The 19,159-nt window shown below is 40.8% G+C and overlaps 1 protein-coding gene across 1 annotated transcript in view; it reads left to right on the top strand.

The window, feature by feature from the left end:
• CCDC6 (coiled-coil domain containing 6) overlaps positions 1-19,159 on the top strand; it is a 134,270-nt gene that overhangs the window by 75,585 nt on the left and 39,526 nt on the right. The window contains exon 3 of the mRNA XM_004369865.2: positions 7,666-7,794. Within this exon, the coding sequence (XP_004369922.1) occupies positions 7,666-7,794 (129 nt within the window). The remainder of the gene's footprint in view (positions 1-7,665; positions 7,795-19,159) is intronic.

Genomic DNA, 19,159 nt, shown 5'->3' on the forward strand with positions numbered 1-19,159 from the left:
CAATTCTTGAGAAGGTAAGAAAAACTAAAAAGCACAGAATAAGGTGAATATTTAAATCTATAGCAGCCCAGAAGAAAAGTGACAAAAGACTTGAACAGGCTTTTCACCTAGGTGGATAGCCAAATGGTTAATAAATGAAAAAGTGCACAACCTCACTAGTAATCCAGAAAGGCAAATTAAAACCACAAGAAGATACTACTAGGGAATTTTCATGCACTGCTGGAGGTAATGGAAATTGTTACAAACATTTTGAAAACAATTTGGCATTGCCTAATAAATTGGGGAGCCCTGGTGGTGAAGTGGAAACCCTGGTAGCGTAGTGGTTAAGAGCTATGGCTGCTAACCAAAAGGTCAACAGTTCAAATCCACCAGCTGCTCCTTGGAAACCTTATGGGGCAGTTCTTCTCTGTCCTATAGGGTCACTATGAGTCAGAATCTATGCAGTGGCACACAACAACAGCAGCAACAATAGAGTTGGAGATCTTCATTCTCTTTGACTCAGCAGTTCCACATAATGTGTGCACATGTGCACCAGATGTGTGCAGAAATGTCCATAGTGGCCTTGTTCATAATAGTCAAAACTAGAAATGGCCCATCACCAGTAGTGTGGATAAATTTTGTGATATACTCAACCAATGGGATATTATAAGGCAATGAAAGTAAAAACTACAGTTAGACTCGATAACAGATGAATCACTCCTTCATTCAGCAGAAAAAGCTAGACAAAAAAGAATATAAAACAAAGCAAAACTAATGTTTAGAAATAAACACGTAGGGGGTAAAATTTTTAAGAAAAAATATGCAAGGAAGAAATACCATAAGAATCAGAGTAGCAGTTATTTCTAGGGGAGCAGGAAGCTGTCATCAGGAAGGGACACAGGAAGCTTTTAGGGGAGCTGGCAATATTATATTTTGGGTGATGGTTATATACATATGTAATTTTTTATTTTTTGACATTCTCTATCCTACAGTCTCTTAAATAGCTTCATCCACATTATAATGATCATATTTGTTCATTTGTTATTGCTTCTGTCAGCTTCTTAATGACATCTTTTATAAGTACCCAGTTGTTTTGCTCATCCTGAGGCTTAATTTAGAGAGGAACAGTTCACACGAAGTTAGGATATTATCATTTATCCAGTCAATATTTGCATACATGAGGTGTTTTCTAGATCCTTTGGAATACAGATTTAAGGAAGACCTGATCACCATCCTTCAGAGAGCTTCAAGTCCTATAAAGGTGATTGAGAATGCATCCAGGTGCTCGAAGGCAGCAGCTCATGTCAGGGTTAAGGGCAAAAGCTTTGAAGCCAGAGACCTAGGTTGGAACTCTGGATCTTCTCCTTACCAGCTGTATGACTTTGGGTAGGTTACCTAACCCCTTTAAGCTGTGGTTTCCTCTTTGGTAAAATGCAAGTGATAATACCGCCCACAGAATTACAACAATGAAGTGCATTGATATACATAAAATACTTGGTAAATAATAAGCACCCCAAAGTGTTAACTGCTTTTAGAAGTAACTAATAGAAAGGAGAGCCCTGTGGTTAAGCACTTGGCTGCTAACTGAAAGGTGGGCAGTTCAAACCCACCAGCTGCTCCGCAGGAGAACGATAATGGCAGTCTGCTTCCGTAAAGATTTACAGCCTTGGAAACCCTATGGGGCGGTTCTGCTCTGTCTTATAGGGTTGCTATGAGTTGGAATCAACTGGATGCCAGTGAGTTTAGGTTTTTGAATAGAAACGATGTGAAGAATGCCATGAAATAACCATTGAAATGCAGGAGCGAGTGGTCGCATTATGCCAAGGGCATGTGGGTATGTACTGTAGAAAATGTCTTTTGAGCCACTCCCCCAATTTCCATAAGTTGGAGTGAGGGATTCAGGCACTTTAGGCAGAGGGCACTGCGTAAGCAGAGATGGGAGGTAGGAAATGTGCAGCAGTGTCTGAGTCATTGGACTCTGTGACTAGCAGGGGTTGCAGTCTGGAAGCCTTGAGACCAGAATGACCTTCAGCAGTCTTTGGCCAGCATGGTGGGTTTCACTTTTTTACTCTAGGCTTTAGAAAAAGACATGAGCTATGCATTTGATTACAGTTACCACCACCCTCTGTGCTTAACCTTATCCACTGTTTGTTTGCTGTCAACCTGGACCTGGAAGGCATTTATCTTTGCAAACCTTGGACCACTTGGGCTGAGTGTGAAAACAGTGCAAGGAGAGGACGAAAAGCTTGCATTGAGATTGGACTGTGGAAGAACTTGAATGTTGTGCCAAAGAGTTTGGACTTAATCTGCAGGTGGTAGGGCGCCATCGAAAGATTTTAGCAGGGCATTTAAGCAATAGGACTAGTCTGCTAGGTTGATCTGCGCTGGATTTGGGGAGATCAGTTAGGAGGTCTTACAGTGGCCCAGTTAAAACAAAAGAACGGCCTGAGCTAGAATCGAGCCGTGAGCACAGAAAGAAAGGACTATGCTGTTATGGAGGCAGACTTAATAGGGTTTGACAACTGATTAGGCTTGAGGCGTTGGATAACTCCCCTCGCCCCAGGGCTCTCAGCCTGGGTGACTGAGAATAGTGATACAGAAACAGAGGAGGAGGTGGGAATAAGTGTTGGGTCCAAGAGTCATTTATTTAGTGTTTAGTGAGGTGGGAGTCTTTGCTGCGACTCCTCAGTAGAGCAAACAGTTGGTTCATGAGAGACTCCTGATATTCTGAGAGACACAGTTGAACTTCCTTTCAAAGCTCATATTAGTAACTTGGTAAGTTTTTGAGATTTGAGTGACATAATGCAGTTATTGTCCTATAATGGCCTTTACTTGGTCCAACGCAGGTAGCTCTAGTCTTTAGTTTACCAGTTGCTGTTGAGTCTGTTCTAGCTCATGGTGACCCCATATGTGTCAGAGTAGAACTATGCTTCATAGGTTTCAGCGGCTGATTTTTCAAAAGTGGAGCACCAGAACTTTCTTTTGAGGCTCCTCTGGGTGAACTCAAACTGCCAACCTTTGTGTTAGCAGCTGAGTGCATTAACCGTTTGCACCCCCAGGGACTCCCTAGCCCTTGGTAGTTGTCAGTAAACCAAGGGTGTTAGCTGGGGGCTTGTGAGAATTACACAGAGAAAAATTAGTGTTGACTAATGAAGACAGAGGTGGGGGCATCTTAGATTTATTCTTAAATTATGTTGAGAAAACTAGGTCTTGGGGCCGGTGGCCAGAAGGCTTGCCTCATTTGGCAAGGGCTGGATTGACCACAAGCCCAGAACTACAAATTTATTCTCTGTGCAGCCTGGTATTTGGCCAACCTATTACATGCTGGGTGGTAGGCTTGCTCATCAACCAACTTACATGTGCACCTACTGTGGTTTTTTGAGATAGTTCTCTCAAGTGAGCAGTTCCTCTACCTCAGAGTCTTGCTGGGAATAAAAAGCCATTCGGTGAAGAGTTCCTGAATCTTTTTTTAATCAAGTTCCTGGTTCATTGAAGTGCTTTGAGAAAGCCTTCGTAAATTATAAGGACAACAATGATTGCTAATTGAGTGATGCTTAAAGCTTGCCTGTTTTAGATCAAATTAATGCTTCACTTGTGTTTTTTAATGTACTGGAAGTTTGCTTTGGGTCCATGTGTACCATCAGTGGATACAATAAGATAATGCTCAACAAGTTTTAGTGCTTGTAGTTTTAAAATTTTACAGATCTATAGTTGTATCTTTGCTCATGACTTTCAGTTATATTAATATATTTTCAATGCTGAAACTTAGGGAACAAACCTTTATTTATATAGCCCTAATTCTCTTGAAAAATATAACCTGCTGCTAGATCATCTGTTAGAATCCTCTGTGATTCCAGTTTCATAAGGATTTTTTTGTTAGTGTTAACAAAATGTTGCACAAACAAGCGTTATAATACTATTCCATAATCTTTGTGATTGACATTATAAAAAGTATATGTATCAAAATTCTGGTTAAAAAATTTTTTGTAATCTTCCTAAACATTTTGCTTTAGATATATCTAAGGCGAACATGAGTTTTATTTCAAACACACTTCTTGGCAGAAGCACAGCCAGAATGCTCCTTAGAAGCAAGGATGGCAAGACTTTGTCTCCCATACTTTGGACATGTTATCAGGAGTGACTAGTATCTGGAGAAGGACATCATGCTTGGTAAGGAAGAGGGTCAGCAAAAAAGAGGAAGACCTTCAATGAGATGGATTGACACAGCAGCTGCAATAGCAGGCTCAAGCATAACAACCATTGTGAGAAATGGCACAGGACTGGGCAGTGTTTCGATCTGTTGTACACGGGGTCGCTATGAGTCAGAACTGACTCCACGGCACCTAACAAGAATAATAGAATTTGCTTGACAGTTTATTTCCTCGTTTGAATTATTTTTATACTAGTTCAGAACTGCTGACCTTATTGGAAGATTTGAAATTGCTTAATTAGTGTTATTTTAAGACTTGCAATTAGAAATTTAAAATCATGCCTTGAATTTTATGCCCATTTTGAAGATACTACTCAGAGACGAAACTGGAGTTTATTTTTGATAGGTAGCCCTGGGTCAGCTTGCCCTAAGCTTTGAAGTTTTTATGTTTGTGGTATCTGTTTAAAAGCAGAATCAAGCCCAGGAGTTCTGAATTTTTCTCAGGCAAACTGTTAGTCCCAGTGACAGTACGGTTATTAGTTCCTGAAGATTCCTACCCCTGCTTCTACCTCACGCTCCTCCTTCTCTTCCCTGCCCTCTCTGCTTTCTCCCCCGTAAGATCTTAACCTTCAACTTAGGTTTTTTTTGTTTTGTTTTGGTGGTTTCAGCATTTCTGTCTGTGCTTCCCTTTTTGTTGGCAGTTTTCTTTGTTCCAAGGAAGAAGCGTATTTTCTGTTTCTGTTCCTTGTGTTCTGTTCAGAAACGCCATGCTCTGCTTCCTAATTGCCGTGTCACCTGAGAGATGACAGAGCAAAGGAGGCAGCAAAGCCATTTGTTTCAGCTCTCTCTTTTGGGGGTGACGAAAACTCTGAATCTTTGGCAAATAGAGTTAGGTCTTGGGAAAGGCTTAATGTTCTCCAAATGGGTTAGTGTAACCCGGGGACCTTACTTGACTTATGATAGTGACAGCTTTACCACCAAATTCTCCTTAGGGTATAGCTCTTCAGAGGAAAAAGCCTCTTAAAATTGAGAGCCCTTACGGACTTTATTACTAGTTAATGTCTGTTCTTAAAGGAAATACCTAATCAGATATTGATGATGCTAGACCATATGTCCAAATAGGAATATCTTTCTGCAAGCCAGCGTGAACCTTATCTTTTCTCAGGTTAACATTCCTGACAAACGCTGGTTGGTGGAGAGAGATTTTTCAAAGTTAGGTTGCATCCTTTATTGTTTTAACTTACCTCAGGACAGAAGCATAAAACTGTAAAAAAAAAAAAAAAAAAAAAAGTGAGGCTCCTTCCAGGGAAAGTGGCAGCAATTGAAAACATATTGGAGGAGGACACAGCTACCATTTTAATAGTTGTATAAATGGTTTGAAGGTTTTAAGACCCTAAAGTTCATCATTTCTCTAAAACCAGCTGCTGTCTAAGCTTAGTGTTCATAAACTATTGTAGGGCAAGGATAATGTTTTAACTATAAATTTCACCTACCACTAGCATAGTTCCTACAGATAGAAGATACACAACGAATGTTTATTGAATAAAAGTGTTAGCTAAAGATGCACTTTTTTTTTTTGCTGTTTTTTTTTTCCCTTGTAAGTGATGGTGTCCCATTGAAGTCTTTTATGTCTAAAATGCTTGGGATTTTTCTTGTTCTCTGCTTTCCTTAGTTCTTTTCTTTACTGCTTGGTTTTTGCAAAACCTGAGTTTTAAGGGGATAGTTAAAAATAGACTTGTCTCTGTAAGCACCTCCTCACATCTGTTTTTTTTGCTGGGTACCTACAAGGTTGACCGGCTCTTTTTGGAGCTGTACATCAAAAACAGTTGGAGGGAAAACATCTGTTTAGTCAACATTTTCAGTGTTGGAAGACTGTATCAAATTTAAAACTTTTTAAACCGAGTATGTGTTTTCAGAAGAGTGGAAGTTGTGTCAGATGTGGAGGGGGTTCGGTGTGGCCATTTTGAGGTTGATGAGGCCCAGCTGTGCTTTCTCAGTTGCCTTTGCACCCCACGGAGGGTTTACCAAGTGACACAGTGTCCCCTGGGTGAGCACACATAGCTTATTTATTTATTTGACTTATTTTTTTCTGTTTAATCGTTTGATTTTCCAAATACAGAAGGTGCACAAGGCACTAACGGGTAGAGGAGTCTGAAGTTGACCTCTGTCCAGTTTGGTTAGTGATACAGTGAAGATATCACTGATTTGGGGTTCAGACCAGAGTGTGGGCCCCAAGCTCTTCCGCTTTCTGGCTGGATTAGTTTGGTCCAATAACCTATTGTGTCACGTGTGAAATGGGAGTGGGAGTCCTGGGTGGCACAAACAGTTTGACTAATGATAGGTTGGTGGTTCGAACCCACCCAGAGGCACCTTGGAAGAAAGGCCTGATGATCTGCTTTTGAAAGGTCCCAGCCTTGACAGCCCCGTAAGGGCGGTTCTACTCTGAAAGACCTGGAGTCACCGTGAGTCGGAACTGACTTGGTGGCAGCTGGTTTGGTTTTTTGGTGTTTAAAATGGGAGCGATCACACCTGCCTTAGTGAATGTGAAGAACCTGGTTATAGCCTGAAGAAACGGCCCTGTTTTGAAGGTAGAATTAGGGAGCATTGTCATCTGAAACCAAAAAACTGAAGCTCTGTGTGCGTCATTGTTTTTAATAGCTTTTACCTAGTCTTTCCTTGGTTCTGAAACCATTGAGCCTGTGACTGTCATTCCCCAGCCACTGCTGTGGATCGACAGAACCCCTAATTTATAGCACTAGAAAGAACACATGGCTATTAATGAGCACCCCAGGTTCTCCTGTGTCCAGCTGAGTTTCCTTTGACTTTCTTTTGGTTTTGAAGGTGAAAGTGATTTTTAAAAAACCTCCTCTTGAAACTGCATGCATCCAAATAACCTTATCTTTTAATTGCATAAATAAGAGGTTTTCCCCCTTGATTTTCAGGGAAGGTGTAGTTGGTGTGATATACGATCTCATTATGGAAAGGTAATTAGTTGTACTGATTTTTGCCAAGGCATGCTTGCTAGTACATTGTGAAATAGCATCCTAAATAATTTACTAAGTGTATTTTGTGATTGTGACATCTCCTGCCTCTCTACATACATTATGTAAATCTAAGTAAACTGCAATTCATCTAATAAAACTGACAGTGTGACATTTGTTTTTTAATTTATTAATTTTTATGCCCATGATATAAAAGGTGCAAAAGGGTATATGTTGAAAAGTAAGTTTCCTTCTTTACTTCATTCCCCAGCTTCCCAATTCCTCCCTATGGAGCAACCACTTTTGTGTCTCTTTAAATTGAAATCTCTGTTTGTGACTTAGTACCTACATGTATTTGTCCTAAGATCTTTGGTTATATGTTCGAGAAGCCAGTTGGGAGCAGGTTACTAGGTATATGATTGAATATACGAGCAGCAATGAGTGATGTCACTTTAGTGATGGTGCCTGTTAATCGGTGTAACCACCTTTGGAGCGAGTGTTACCGTGGCTTTTGAGCATCCTGATCTCCGTATCTGTGTTTCTTTCATTTTCCAGTTGCAGCATGAGAAAGCCGAGCTAGAACAGCATCTTGAACAGGAGCAGGAATTTCAGGTTAACAAACTGATGAAGAAAATTAAAAAACTGGAGAATGATACCATCTCTAAGCAGCTTACCTTAGAGCAGGTAAGCATCGATAGCGCTCCTTATACGTTTTTCCCCTCATATTATTGACTTGTTCTTCCAAGCTTTAAGATGTCCTGAGGAAAATAAGTGAAACATTTTTTAGCGTTTTCTCCCTGCAGTGGTGGCTTCATTTCTGAAGTAAGCATTAGTGGGTTTACATAGCACTTGCTCACTCTCTTGCACATTTTCTCTCTCTCTCTTTTTTTAACCGCAATGAACAAAGTTCCAGGAGATATGTTGTTAGGTACTGATTTATAGCAGGAAATGTTAGGTTCCTTTTACAGAACAAAGGGGAAAGGATACGTTTTTAACCACAGGATAGTTTCTATGAAATTTCCTGAGACAGTGTTCCTGTGGAACTAAAACTTTCAAGAGTTCTTCAGAACAGTTAGCTTTTATATTCTTTGAATTATTAGCAACCTCAGTGGTTAAGCACTTGGCTACTAACTGAAAGGTCGCTGATTCGAACCCACCAGCTGCTCCACGGGAGAAAGATGTGGCAGTCTGCTTTCATAAAGATTTACAGCCTTGGAAACTCAGTGGGGCAGTTCTACTCTGTCCTATAGGGTCGCTATGAGTTGGAATCGACTAGATTGCAACAGGTCCTTGGTATATGAACCCTATGTTTTCCAGCTAGACTTGTTTTATAGGTATGGAGTTGGAGACTTGGTTCCACCTTCTAGGTCAGCCACTAACTAGTTGTATGACCTTGGATTAACTTCACTGACTCCTCTGGGCCCAAGTGCTCCATTTGTAAGTAGATCAGGACAGATCACAATCAGGCATGGCAAACTTAAAACGTAATAGATGCACAATCCTTTTGTCCATTGCCCTTGACAGATGTTGGTATTTGATTATAATACTTGCCTTTGGAGTCCAGACTGGGTCTTACACTTATTACTCACACATAACTTTGGGCAGCCATTATCAGTCCATTCAAGTTGGTGTGTCAGACAGAAGTACCTGTTTTTCCTGGTCTGTGTGTTCCTAAGGCTTTTTCCATCTCTAAGGCCTTAAAATTTTATTTTCCCTAAGATAAATTATAAGAGGCTGCCCATAGTGTACTGCTACCTGGGTTTCCGTGTAAAATTCAGTGTATTGATTAAGATTTTCCAGCTTTTGGGGAAGCCAGCACAGCTTGTACAAGGAAAGGTCATGGAAGCTCCACAGACACATCCAAACTCCCTGAGGGACTGAATTGCTGGGCTGAGGGCTGTGGGGACCATGGTCTCGGGGAACATCTAGCTCAATTGGCATAACACAGTTTATAAAGACAGTGTTCTACATTCTACCTTGGTGAGTAGTGTCTGGGGTCTTAAAAGCCTATGAGCTGCCATCTAAGATACTCCACTGGTCTCACCCCTTCGGGAGCAAGGGAGAATGAAGAAAACAAGATACAAGGAAAAGATTAGTCCAAAGGACTAATGGACCACAACTACCACGGCCTCCACCAGACTGAGTCCAGTACAATTAGATGGTGCCTGGCTACCACCACTTACCCTCTGACCGAGATCACAACAGAGCTGGAGAAAAATGTAGAACAAAATTCTAACTCACAAAAAAAGACCAGACTTACTGGCCTTACCGAGACTGGAGAAACCCAGAGAGTATGGCCCCCGGACACCCTTTTAGCTCAGTAATGAAGTCGCTCCCGAGGTTCACCGTTCAGCCAAAGATTAGACAGCCCCATAAAACAAAATGAGATTAATGGGGCACAAAAGTCCAGGGACAAGGACTAGAAGGCAAGAGGGTACAGGAAAGCTAGTAATAGGGAACCCAAGGTTGAGAAAGGACAGTGTTGACATGTCGTGGGGTTGTTAACCATTGTCATAAAGCAGTATGTGTACTAACTGTTTAATGAGAAACTATTTGTTCTGTAAACCTTCATCTAAAGTACAAGAAAAAAAAAAAAGATTTTCTAGCTTTTTGTAATTTAGACCCTAGTTGTCATTATGATAATTTGGCTAAGCCCTTCATGCTAAAGTAGTCTGGTTTAACATCTTGGCTGTGCATCTTATTAGTCCATGCTGACGGGGCCTTAAGTCACCCTGAGGTCCTCTCTGGTTTCAGCATTCTACCTGAAAATGAAATGTTGGGAATATGAGGTTTGAGGGGAAATCGGGGTTGGTTTTAACCTAATACTAATTGACTCTTGTTTTTTGTGTTGTTCTCATGTCTGCCTATGTCAAAGGAGAATGTCACTTAGTTTTCCAAGGCTATGAATGGTGGCCTTAAATAAATTTCTAGGGAAAAGAAAAGAAAAGAAAAAAAAAACTTCAGTTTTCAAAGGTTAGCTATTTTACACATATTCAGAGAAATCTGTTCTCACCATTTATCTCCAGAATTCGATGTGATATCTACTTTTAGGAGACTCCTCCCCCCACAGTTTAAAGACATTTTGTTCCGAGTTTTTGCTGTTTAATTCCCAGGACAGTCAACAGCTCCGTTTTTGTTCAAGTTAAAAGTTTGAACATTCTTTGGGATTGTTTAAATATCTGACATACCAAGTACTTGCTATTGGTGTACGTTAATCAAGAGTTAATCGAATGACCAAGTGAAGTTGTCACAGTTGGTATTGTGAGAACTTCACTTGTTCACCACTTCGTGGTGATGATTGTCAGTGTTTTTAAACAGCTTCACTCTCTCGTTTGCTCTCTGGCTCCTAAGGAGACTAGAGACAGACTGTGACCCCAGGGTTTAGCTATGGCCACAAGGTGGAGATAGTCGCTTAGTGTCAGAGAGAGAGAAGGGCCGACTGATCTGCTGCACCATCTTAACTAAAGGCCCTTTAGGGGCTTCACAAATTGAACTTCTTTAAAATGAGGTCCAAGACTTACTTTCCCTATACCAAGTGAATGACTTAACTTTTACATTCAGACCTCAAAATTAAAGAAGTGAATTTCCACAATGGAACATGTGCATTGTAAAGCCTTCTGCTAGAAATAAACTTCATATCCAGAATATCAAATCCATATTCTAATAAAAATGGAGAAATTTAACATTGTTATAAAGTTTTTGTTTTTTTTTTTCCTCCTTTTACTTTGGGTTATTGAGTTTTGGGCATTTTACTCTGTATTTTGTTGAGGTATAAATAATTTTTTTAAGTGTTTTAGAAGGGAATTTGTTTTTCATGTAATTGAAATAAGTATCTTCTGCACTTCTATGGATGTGATCTGTGTCTGCTGTGATCATCTCTTGGGATTATCACCTGTAGTATATTATAGTATGGAGTCCCTGGGTGGCACAGACGGTCAAGCACTGAACAACTAGCTGAAAGGTTGGCAGTTCAAATCAACTCAGAGGCGCCTTGGAAGACAGGCCTGGCGATCTGCTTCTGAAAGGTCACAGCCTTGAAAACCTTATGGAGCAGTTCTAGTGTCATACATCGAGTCACTATGAGTCAGAATCGACTCAATGGCAACTAACAAGAACATATTGTACTATGCATTATAATAATTTATGTATCTTTGTTCTTCTATCTTACAATAAACTTTTTAACCCTATAAGTTATTTGAGGGCTACATTGTGTATGTCTTGTGCCCTACGCATGTACTACTGTGTACACATGTACCATGGCTTTGTTGAAACAGTTAAGTGTGGGTTTGGACAGGTAACTGGAGAGCAGTCATTTGTATTTTAGAAGGCAGTGCAGTGTCATGCTTAGGGCTTGGGCACTAGAGTCTAAAGGAACCAGTTGTGAACCTGTTTTCTCTGCTTAACATCTTAGCCGCTCCTTTTCTGTTGGTTTTTTTTTTTTCGTATTTTTTGTTTTTCGTATTTTGTATTTTTTTTTTCGATTTTTATTGAGGTGCATAATTCACACACCATACAATTCACCCATTTAAGTGTACGATTCATTGGTTTTTAGTATATGCACAGAGTTGTGTAACCATCACCACAATCAATTTTAGAACATCACCTCAAAAAGAAACCCTTTGCCCTTCAGCTGTCATTCCTCAATCCTTCTGTTTCCCCTCAGCAACCACTAACATGCTTTCTGTCTCTATAAAGTTGCCCATTCTGGACATTTCATTTCAAAGGAATCATATAATATGTGGTCTTTTGTGACAAGTTTCTTTTCACTTATCGTATTTTCAAGGTTCATCCATGTTGTAGCATGTATCAATACTTCATTCCTTTTAATGGCTGAATAATATTCCATTGTATGGCTATACCACATTTTGTTTATCCATTTGTCAGTTGATGGACATTTGGGTTGTTTCCACCTTTTGATTCTTATGAATAATAATATGAACATTCATATATAACTTTTTGTGTGGACATGTGTTTTCATTTCTCTTGGATATATCCTAGGAGTAGGATTGCTGGGTCACATGGTAACTCTGTTTAACTTTTTGAGGCTGTTTTCCAAAGCTACTGCACCATTTTACATTCCCGCCAGCAGTGTATGAGGTTTCTGATTCTCCACATTCTCACCAAGACTTGTTATTATCTGACTTTTTGATATAGCCAGCCTAGTGTGTGTGGGAGCAGTGGTGGTTCAGGGGTAGAATTCTTGCCTTCTATGCAGGTGACCTGGGTTCAGTTCCTGGCCAGTGCACCTCACATGTGGCCACCACCTGTCTGTTGGCAGAGGCTTGTGTGCTGCTGTGATGCTGAATAGGTTTCAGCAGAGCTTCCAGACTAAGATGGACTAGGAAGAAAGGCCTGTGATCTGCTTCCAAAAATCAGCCAGTGAAAACCCTAAGGAGCACAACGGTCCAGTCTGTGGGGATGGCACTGGCTCAGGCAGCATTTAGTTCCATTTTGCATGGGGTTGCCATGAGTTGGAAGCTAGCTCGATGGCGGCTAACACCACCACCACCAGCAGTGTGTGTGGAGTGATGTCTCATTGTGGTTTTGACTTTGATTTGTTTGATGACTAATGATGTTGAACATTTTTTCATTTGCTTGTTGTCCATTTACATAGCTTCTTTGGAGAAATGTCTGTCCAGATCCTTTGCCCATTTTTAAATTGGGTTATTTGTCTTTTTATTGTTTGGTTTTGGGAGTTCTTTGTATAGTCTAGATACAAGTTCTTTAATCAGATGCATGATTTACAAATATTTTCTCCTATCCTCTTGGGTGTCTTTTCACTTTCTTCATAGTGTTCTTTGAAGTACAAAAGCTTTTAATTTTGATGAGGTTTAACTTATCAGTTTTTTCTTTTGTTGCTTTTGTTTTTGGTGTCGTGTCTAAGAATCCATTCCTAAACTAAAGGTCATGAAGATTTACCCCTGTGTTTTCTTCTGAAAGTTTTTATAGTTTTATCTCTTACATTTAGGTCTTTGATCCATTTGGAGTTAATTTTCATCTGTGGTCTGAGGTGGGGATCTAACTTCATTCTGTTTTTTTCTTTTTTTTTGGTGGCTAATTAGTTGTCCCAGCCGGTTCACTTTTGAGCCTCAGTTTCCTCATTCTTAAATGGAAATAATAGCAAACCTATGTCAGGTACGATGAATGAAAGAGTGTAAGGTGATTCAGATAGTACCTGGTGCATAATTACTCAACATGAGGTATAAAAATCATCCATATTTTGAACCTCCAGAAGGGACTGTGTTGTTGTGTTGGTTATTATATGGTCATTTTGAAGCTGTAGTTGGGTTGCAGTGGTTTTCTAAGTAGGCATCTCCCTGTTTTCTGTAAAGGAGAACTTAACTAGTTTTGAGGCTGAGTCTTGGGCTCCTTCCAAAGTAGTCCCCAGTTAACTCATGTACCGGAAAGCTCTCATTGTAAGTTTATCTCACCTAAAGACAGGCCTTCTGCATGGACACTTTAATTAATCAGACAGCTTTTATTTTTCTCTTAGACCCAGTATCTGGGATCCTTTCCTTTTTCAAATAGGGAATGTTAACAGATTGTTTTTCAAGCTCTCTGAGCTACAAATAGGTTCTGTTGGTGTTTTCCAGCATGTGAATTCATAGAATTCTGGAGCTGGAAGGCCATGCTGCAGAGAAGAATATCTCGTCTTGTCCCCAGACCCTAGTGTCGCTGAAAAAAAAAACAAACCCGTTGCCATTGAGTTGATTTCTGACTCATAGCAACCCTATAGGACAGAGCAGAACTGCCCAATAGGGTTTCTAAGGAGCGGCTGGTGAATTTGAACTGCTGATCTTTTGGTTAGCAGCCTGAGTTCTTAACCACTGTGCCACCAGGGCGCCAGGGGATATTATGTGGACATCCAGAGATTGCTTCCGGAATGTGGCAGTAAGAGCCTCTTGTTTCTGTTTTCCCTCTACAAAACTTGGTGCAGAGGAGGAAGTGTGGGACTTGGTGCTTGGTGATAAACCAGTTGGCCTGCAAGTGGCCCAGCCTGTTGCCATGCTCCTGTTTCAGAAATGGAAACCCAGAGAGACCTAGAGACTTTCCTAAAGTCACACAGCTAAGGAGTAGCAGATGGGGGTTTTCTGGTTCTGGGCCTGGTGTTCTTCCCTTAGACCCAACTGGCTACATAGTTTTTGCAAAAATAAAGACAGTCTTATCTTCCTTCTGTATGTCAGGAACTCTCCTTTCCTGTACAAACAGCCTGCGTTCTTAAGCATTTATTTTAGTTACGCTTTTGACACTTACCTTGCATTTTAGGTGCTTAAACTCCTAAGACAATTTTATTAATCAAATGTTTAAAAAAAAAAGCATGTTCAAAATCACATAAAACTGTGAGGTCTTTGTGGCCCATAGTATTTGTCAAATAAACTAGATTAGCCTATTCAACATGACTTTTGCGCCATAAGAGCTCTTTTTAATACTGTAAACTCGTATTTGAAGGTTTTTGTTCAAACATGCGGCTGCATGTTTCTTATTTAGTATTCACATTTTCTTAGATGATGGTAAGAACGTTTAGAACTTCGAATTTTTTCTTACGGGCAAGAAATCTTGATCTGAATGATGTTTTCTGCCCATTAGGGAGGATTTTCCTTAATTGTCTGGTGAAGGATAAGCAGCATCAAGAGGTGCACATTAGCTTATTTATTAAATGAAGTTCAGCTCAGTGGTTGTGAGTGCCTTCTGTCCACTTGGCTTAGAAGATTATCTTGTGGAAAAGATGAAAGTGGTAGCCATATAACATCTGAACTAGATACTTAAGCATATTAGGTAGTACACTAGAAAAATAATGGAATATCCAGAGTGGTGTTGTCCTAGTTATGCCTGGAATTTGGGACATATTTCTAGCCTGAGTTGGCCCCCCAAAGTACTGGCACCCATATCTAAAGACTGGATTTATGTTTGGTAGGTGTCTTAGTTTCTTAGTGCTGCTGTAACAAATACAACAGGTGGGTGGCTTTAACAAACAAAGTTATTTTCTCATAGTTTAGGAGGCTAGAAGTCTGAATTTAGGGCTCTGGCTCTAGGAGAAGGTTCTCTGTCCACTCTGGGGGAAAATCCATGTCTCTTTCAGCTTCTCTTCCTTGGTTCCTTGGTGATCTCCATGGGACATCTATTTTCTCCCATCTGTGCTTCATTTCTTCTGTGCCTAATCTGCTCTTTTATTTCTCAGAAGTGATTGGCTTAAGACATACACTACATAGGTATGGTCTCATTAATGTAACAAAGAAAACTGTATTCCCAAATGGGATTACATCTACAGGTATAGGAGTTAGGATTTACAACACATATTTTTGGGGGACACAATTCAATCTGTAACAGTAGGGTAATTTTATTAGCATCCACTTATCATGACAATGTCTTAGCCCATGGAGTTTAGAGGAAATCGTCCCTGGTTTCGAATCTCCCTTTCCTCTGAAGTAAGTGACATGACCTCAGGCAGGAAATTTAATCCCTTTTGTGATAAGAGGCAGAATATCTAATTGTAATAAATTTGTAGGTCTGTTGTGAGGGTTCATCTTCTGCCCTGAATTTCCTTGCACGCAGTGGATATTGCAATTCTTTCATTTCTCTGATGCAGAGTTGTTCAAAATGTGAACTACACAGTCAAGAATAAGTTTACATGGTAATCCAGTAACTGATGTTTTTGTAAATATGTATATATGTGTGTGACTGGAACAAGTTTCATGAAATAATACTTACATGCTTTGCACTGATTTCTATTCACTCCTATTAATTAAAAAAGAAATACATATTAGTGGCTACCAGTAGCTGAAAGGAAGGGAGGAAATGGGGAATTACTACTTGAAGGGTACTGACTTGGTGTTCGAGGTGATGGAAAACTTTTGGAAATGGATAGTGGCGATGGTAGCACAGCATGGTGAATGTAACTAATGTCACTGAATTGTATACTTAAAAATGGTTAAAATGGAAAACGTTTTGTGTATATTTTACCACAATAAAATTAAAAATAAAAAAAAGAAATGCAAGCTGTGACCAACTAAGGAGCTGTAGTTTGAAAAGCATGCTCTGATGTGCAGAATGCTTTCTTGCCTCCAGATCTTCCTGGGTCTGTTTTCTCTGTGTAGAGTATTTTCTCCCTCCTGTGTTCATCCCTGTTCAAGACTTCCCTCCTCCAGTCAGTTAGGTACCTATGGTATAAAGTATTTCTATTATGTTTAGTGGTGCCCTGGTGGCACAGTGGTTAAGAGTTCGACTGCTAACCAAAAGGTCAGCAGTTCGAATCCACCAGCCACTCCTTAGAAACTCTGTGGGGCAGGGGCAGTTCTACTCTGTCCTATAGGGTCACTGTGAATCAGAATCGACTTGACAACATTGGGCTATACTGTTCAGTACTTCTCTTGTAACACTTAGTACACGGTTTAATTACTTGTTTCTTCCCTGCAAGTTCCATGTAAGGTAAAAGAGAGCAGAGAGTGCTGACCTTACAGCTGTATCCCTGGTGACTTACCATATCTAGTAAGCTCTCCAAAAATTGTAGCTACTGCCATTAATAATGAAGGTTGTCATTTAATTTCTATGAGCATTCATATTATTTGAGCCTCAAATGGCTCACCACCTTCTTTGAAGCGGATATCCATGTCTTTAATTTACCCATCTACAAGTGCTGATATGTCATTCGTGACCTGGACCCTTTGACATTCTCTTTTAGTCTTACAGTAGTTGATGCAATTGTATGGCTCACATCCTGCATAAATTCAACAAGTGTTTATTTTGTACCTGCTGTCTGCTGCAAACTTGACTGAGAAAGAGGACATAATGTCCCTGGCCTCCAGGAGCCTGCTCCAGGTAGGCAGGTGGCCCTGGGGACAGTGATGAGGGATGACAGTGCAGAGTGCTGTGGTGGGAGGGGGGCAATGTGACCACCACAGTGGTCCCTGTAATCAGGGATCCCAGCTAAGAAGACCTGAAGCCCTTCTGCACTTGTTGCACCAAGATCAGTGCAGAAGGAAGGACACACACCAGCTAGCAGATCTAAGTCCACCTTGTTGCAGAGAAGCAGAGATGTGAGAGGAGACAGAAATGGGAGAGGAGATGGGCAGTAAACAGTGAGTGCCAGTTGCATACGTTAGAGATACTGAGAACAGAGAAAAGAGCCTGTGAAGAAGTTGTGAAGCTGCATATGGGGTTTGGAGAGAGAAGGGATTGTGGCAGGCTGCTCTGTGGTGTCTGAGGACATAAGCTGTCTTTACAGTGAATGTCTTGCAGAAGGCAGCCACATAGCTTTGCCAGTGGCTCTTAAAGGCCTCAGTGCAAACAGGTGCCCCGAGGTTACATTTCAGCCACTAGACAATGTCAGGTGACTGCAGGAGACTTGACAAGAACCCAGCTTCCAGAGGCATTGCAGCGAGTGATACCGCTTATCACAGTGCCTCTCACCATCTATAGCTGCAGCACATCACAGAGGCTGGTGTTCAGAATGATAAATTTCAATCCTGAGGACAAGATCTTGTTTTTGTTTGAACATATGTATATCATGGTTTATTTATTTTTTTGTGCTTTAGGTGAAAGTTTACAGCTCAAGTTAATTTCTCATACAAACATTTATACACATATTGTTATGTGACACTAGTTGCAATCCCTATAATGTGACAGCACACTGATTCTTTCCACTCTGGGTTTCCCGTGTCCATCCAACCAGCTCCTGTCCCTTCCTGCCTTGTCATCCTGCCTTTGGACAGGAGCCGTCCATTTGGTCTTGTATATCTGCTTGAACTAAGAAACACACTCTTCACAAGTATTATTTTATGTTTTATAGTCCAGTCTAATCTTTGTCTGAAGGGTGGGCTTCGGGAATGGTTTTAGTTCTGGGTTTAACAGAGCATCCAGGAGCCATGGCTTCTGGGGCTCCTCCAGTCTCAGTCAGGCCATTAAGTCTGGTCTTTTTACATGAATTTGAATTCTGCTCCACACTTTTCTCCCACTCCGTCAGAGGCTCTCTGTTGTGTTCCCTGTCATGGCGGTCATTGGTGATAGCCGGCACCATCTAGTTCTTCTGATCTCAGGCTGATGGAGTCTCTGGTTTATGTGGCCCTTTTGTCTCTTGGGCTAATATTTTCCTTGTGTCTTTGGTGTTCTTCATTCTCCTTTGCTCCAAGTGGATTGGGACCAATTGACGCATCTTAGATGGCCACTCGCAAGCTTTTAAGACTTCAGATGCCACTCACCCAACTGGGATGCAGAACATTTTCCTAATAAACTTTGTTATGCCAGTTGACCTAGATGTCCCCCGAGACCATGGTCCCCAGACCGCAGCCCCAGCTACTCTGTCCTTCAAAGTGTTTGGTTGTATTCAGGAAATTTCTTAGCTTTTGGTTTAGTCCAGCTGTATTGACTTCCCCTGTATTGTGTGTTGTCCTTCCCTTCACCTAAGATGATTCTTGTCTACTGTCTAGTTAGTGAATCCCCTGCTTCCTCTCTCCCCACCCTCGTAACCATCAAAGAAGGTTTTCTTCTGAGTTTAAACCTTTTCTTGAGTTCTTATAATAGTGGTCTCGTACAGTACTTGTCCTTTTGTGACTGACTAATTTCACTCAGCATAATGCCCTCCAGATTCATCCATGTTGTAAGATGTTTCGCGGATTCATCATTGTTCTTTATCGTTGTGTAGTATTCCACTGTGTGAATATACCATAATTTGTTTATCCATTTGTCTGTTGATGGGCACTGTCTTCGTCATCTAGTGCTGCTATAACAGAAACACCATAAGTGGATGGTTTTAACGAAGAGAAGTTTATTGCCTTACAGTTAAAGTAGGCTAAAAGTCCAAATTCAGGGCGTCAGCTCCAGGGGGAGCCTTTTTCTCTCTGTTGGCCTTCTTCTTTTCACTGTTCCCCCGGACTAGGAGCTTCTCTGCGCGGGGACCCCTGTCCAAAGGACGCAGTCTGCTCCCAGCACTGCTTTCTTGATGGTATGAGGTCCCCATGTCTCACTGCTCACTTCTGTCTTTTATATCTCAAGAGATTGCCTCAGGACACAATCCAGTCATGTAGATCAGGTCCTGCCTTACTAACACAACTGC

Source organism: Trichechus manatus, unplaced genomic scaffold (genome assembly GCF_000243295.1).
Source record: "Trichechus manatus latirostris isolate Lorelei unplaced genomic scaffold, TriManLat1.0 scaffold00007, whole genome shotgun sequence".
Classification (NCBI taxonomy): domain Eukaryota; kingdom Metazoa; phylum Chordata; class Mammalia; order Sirenia; family Trichechidae; genus Trichechus; species Trichechus manatus.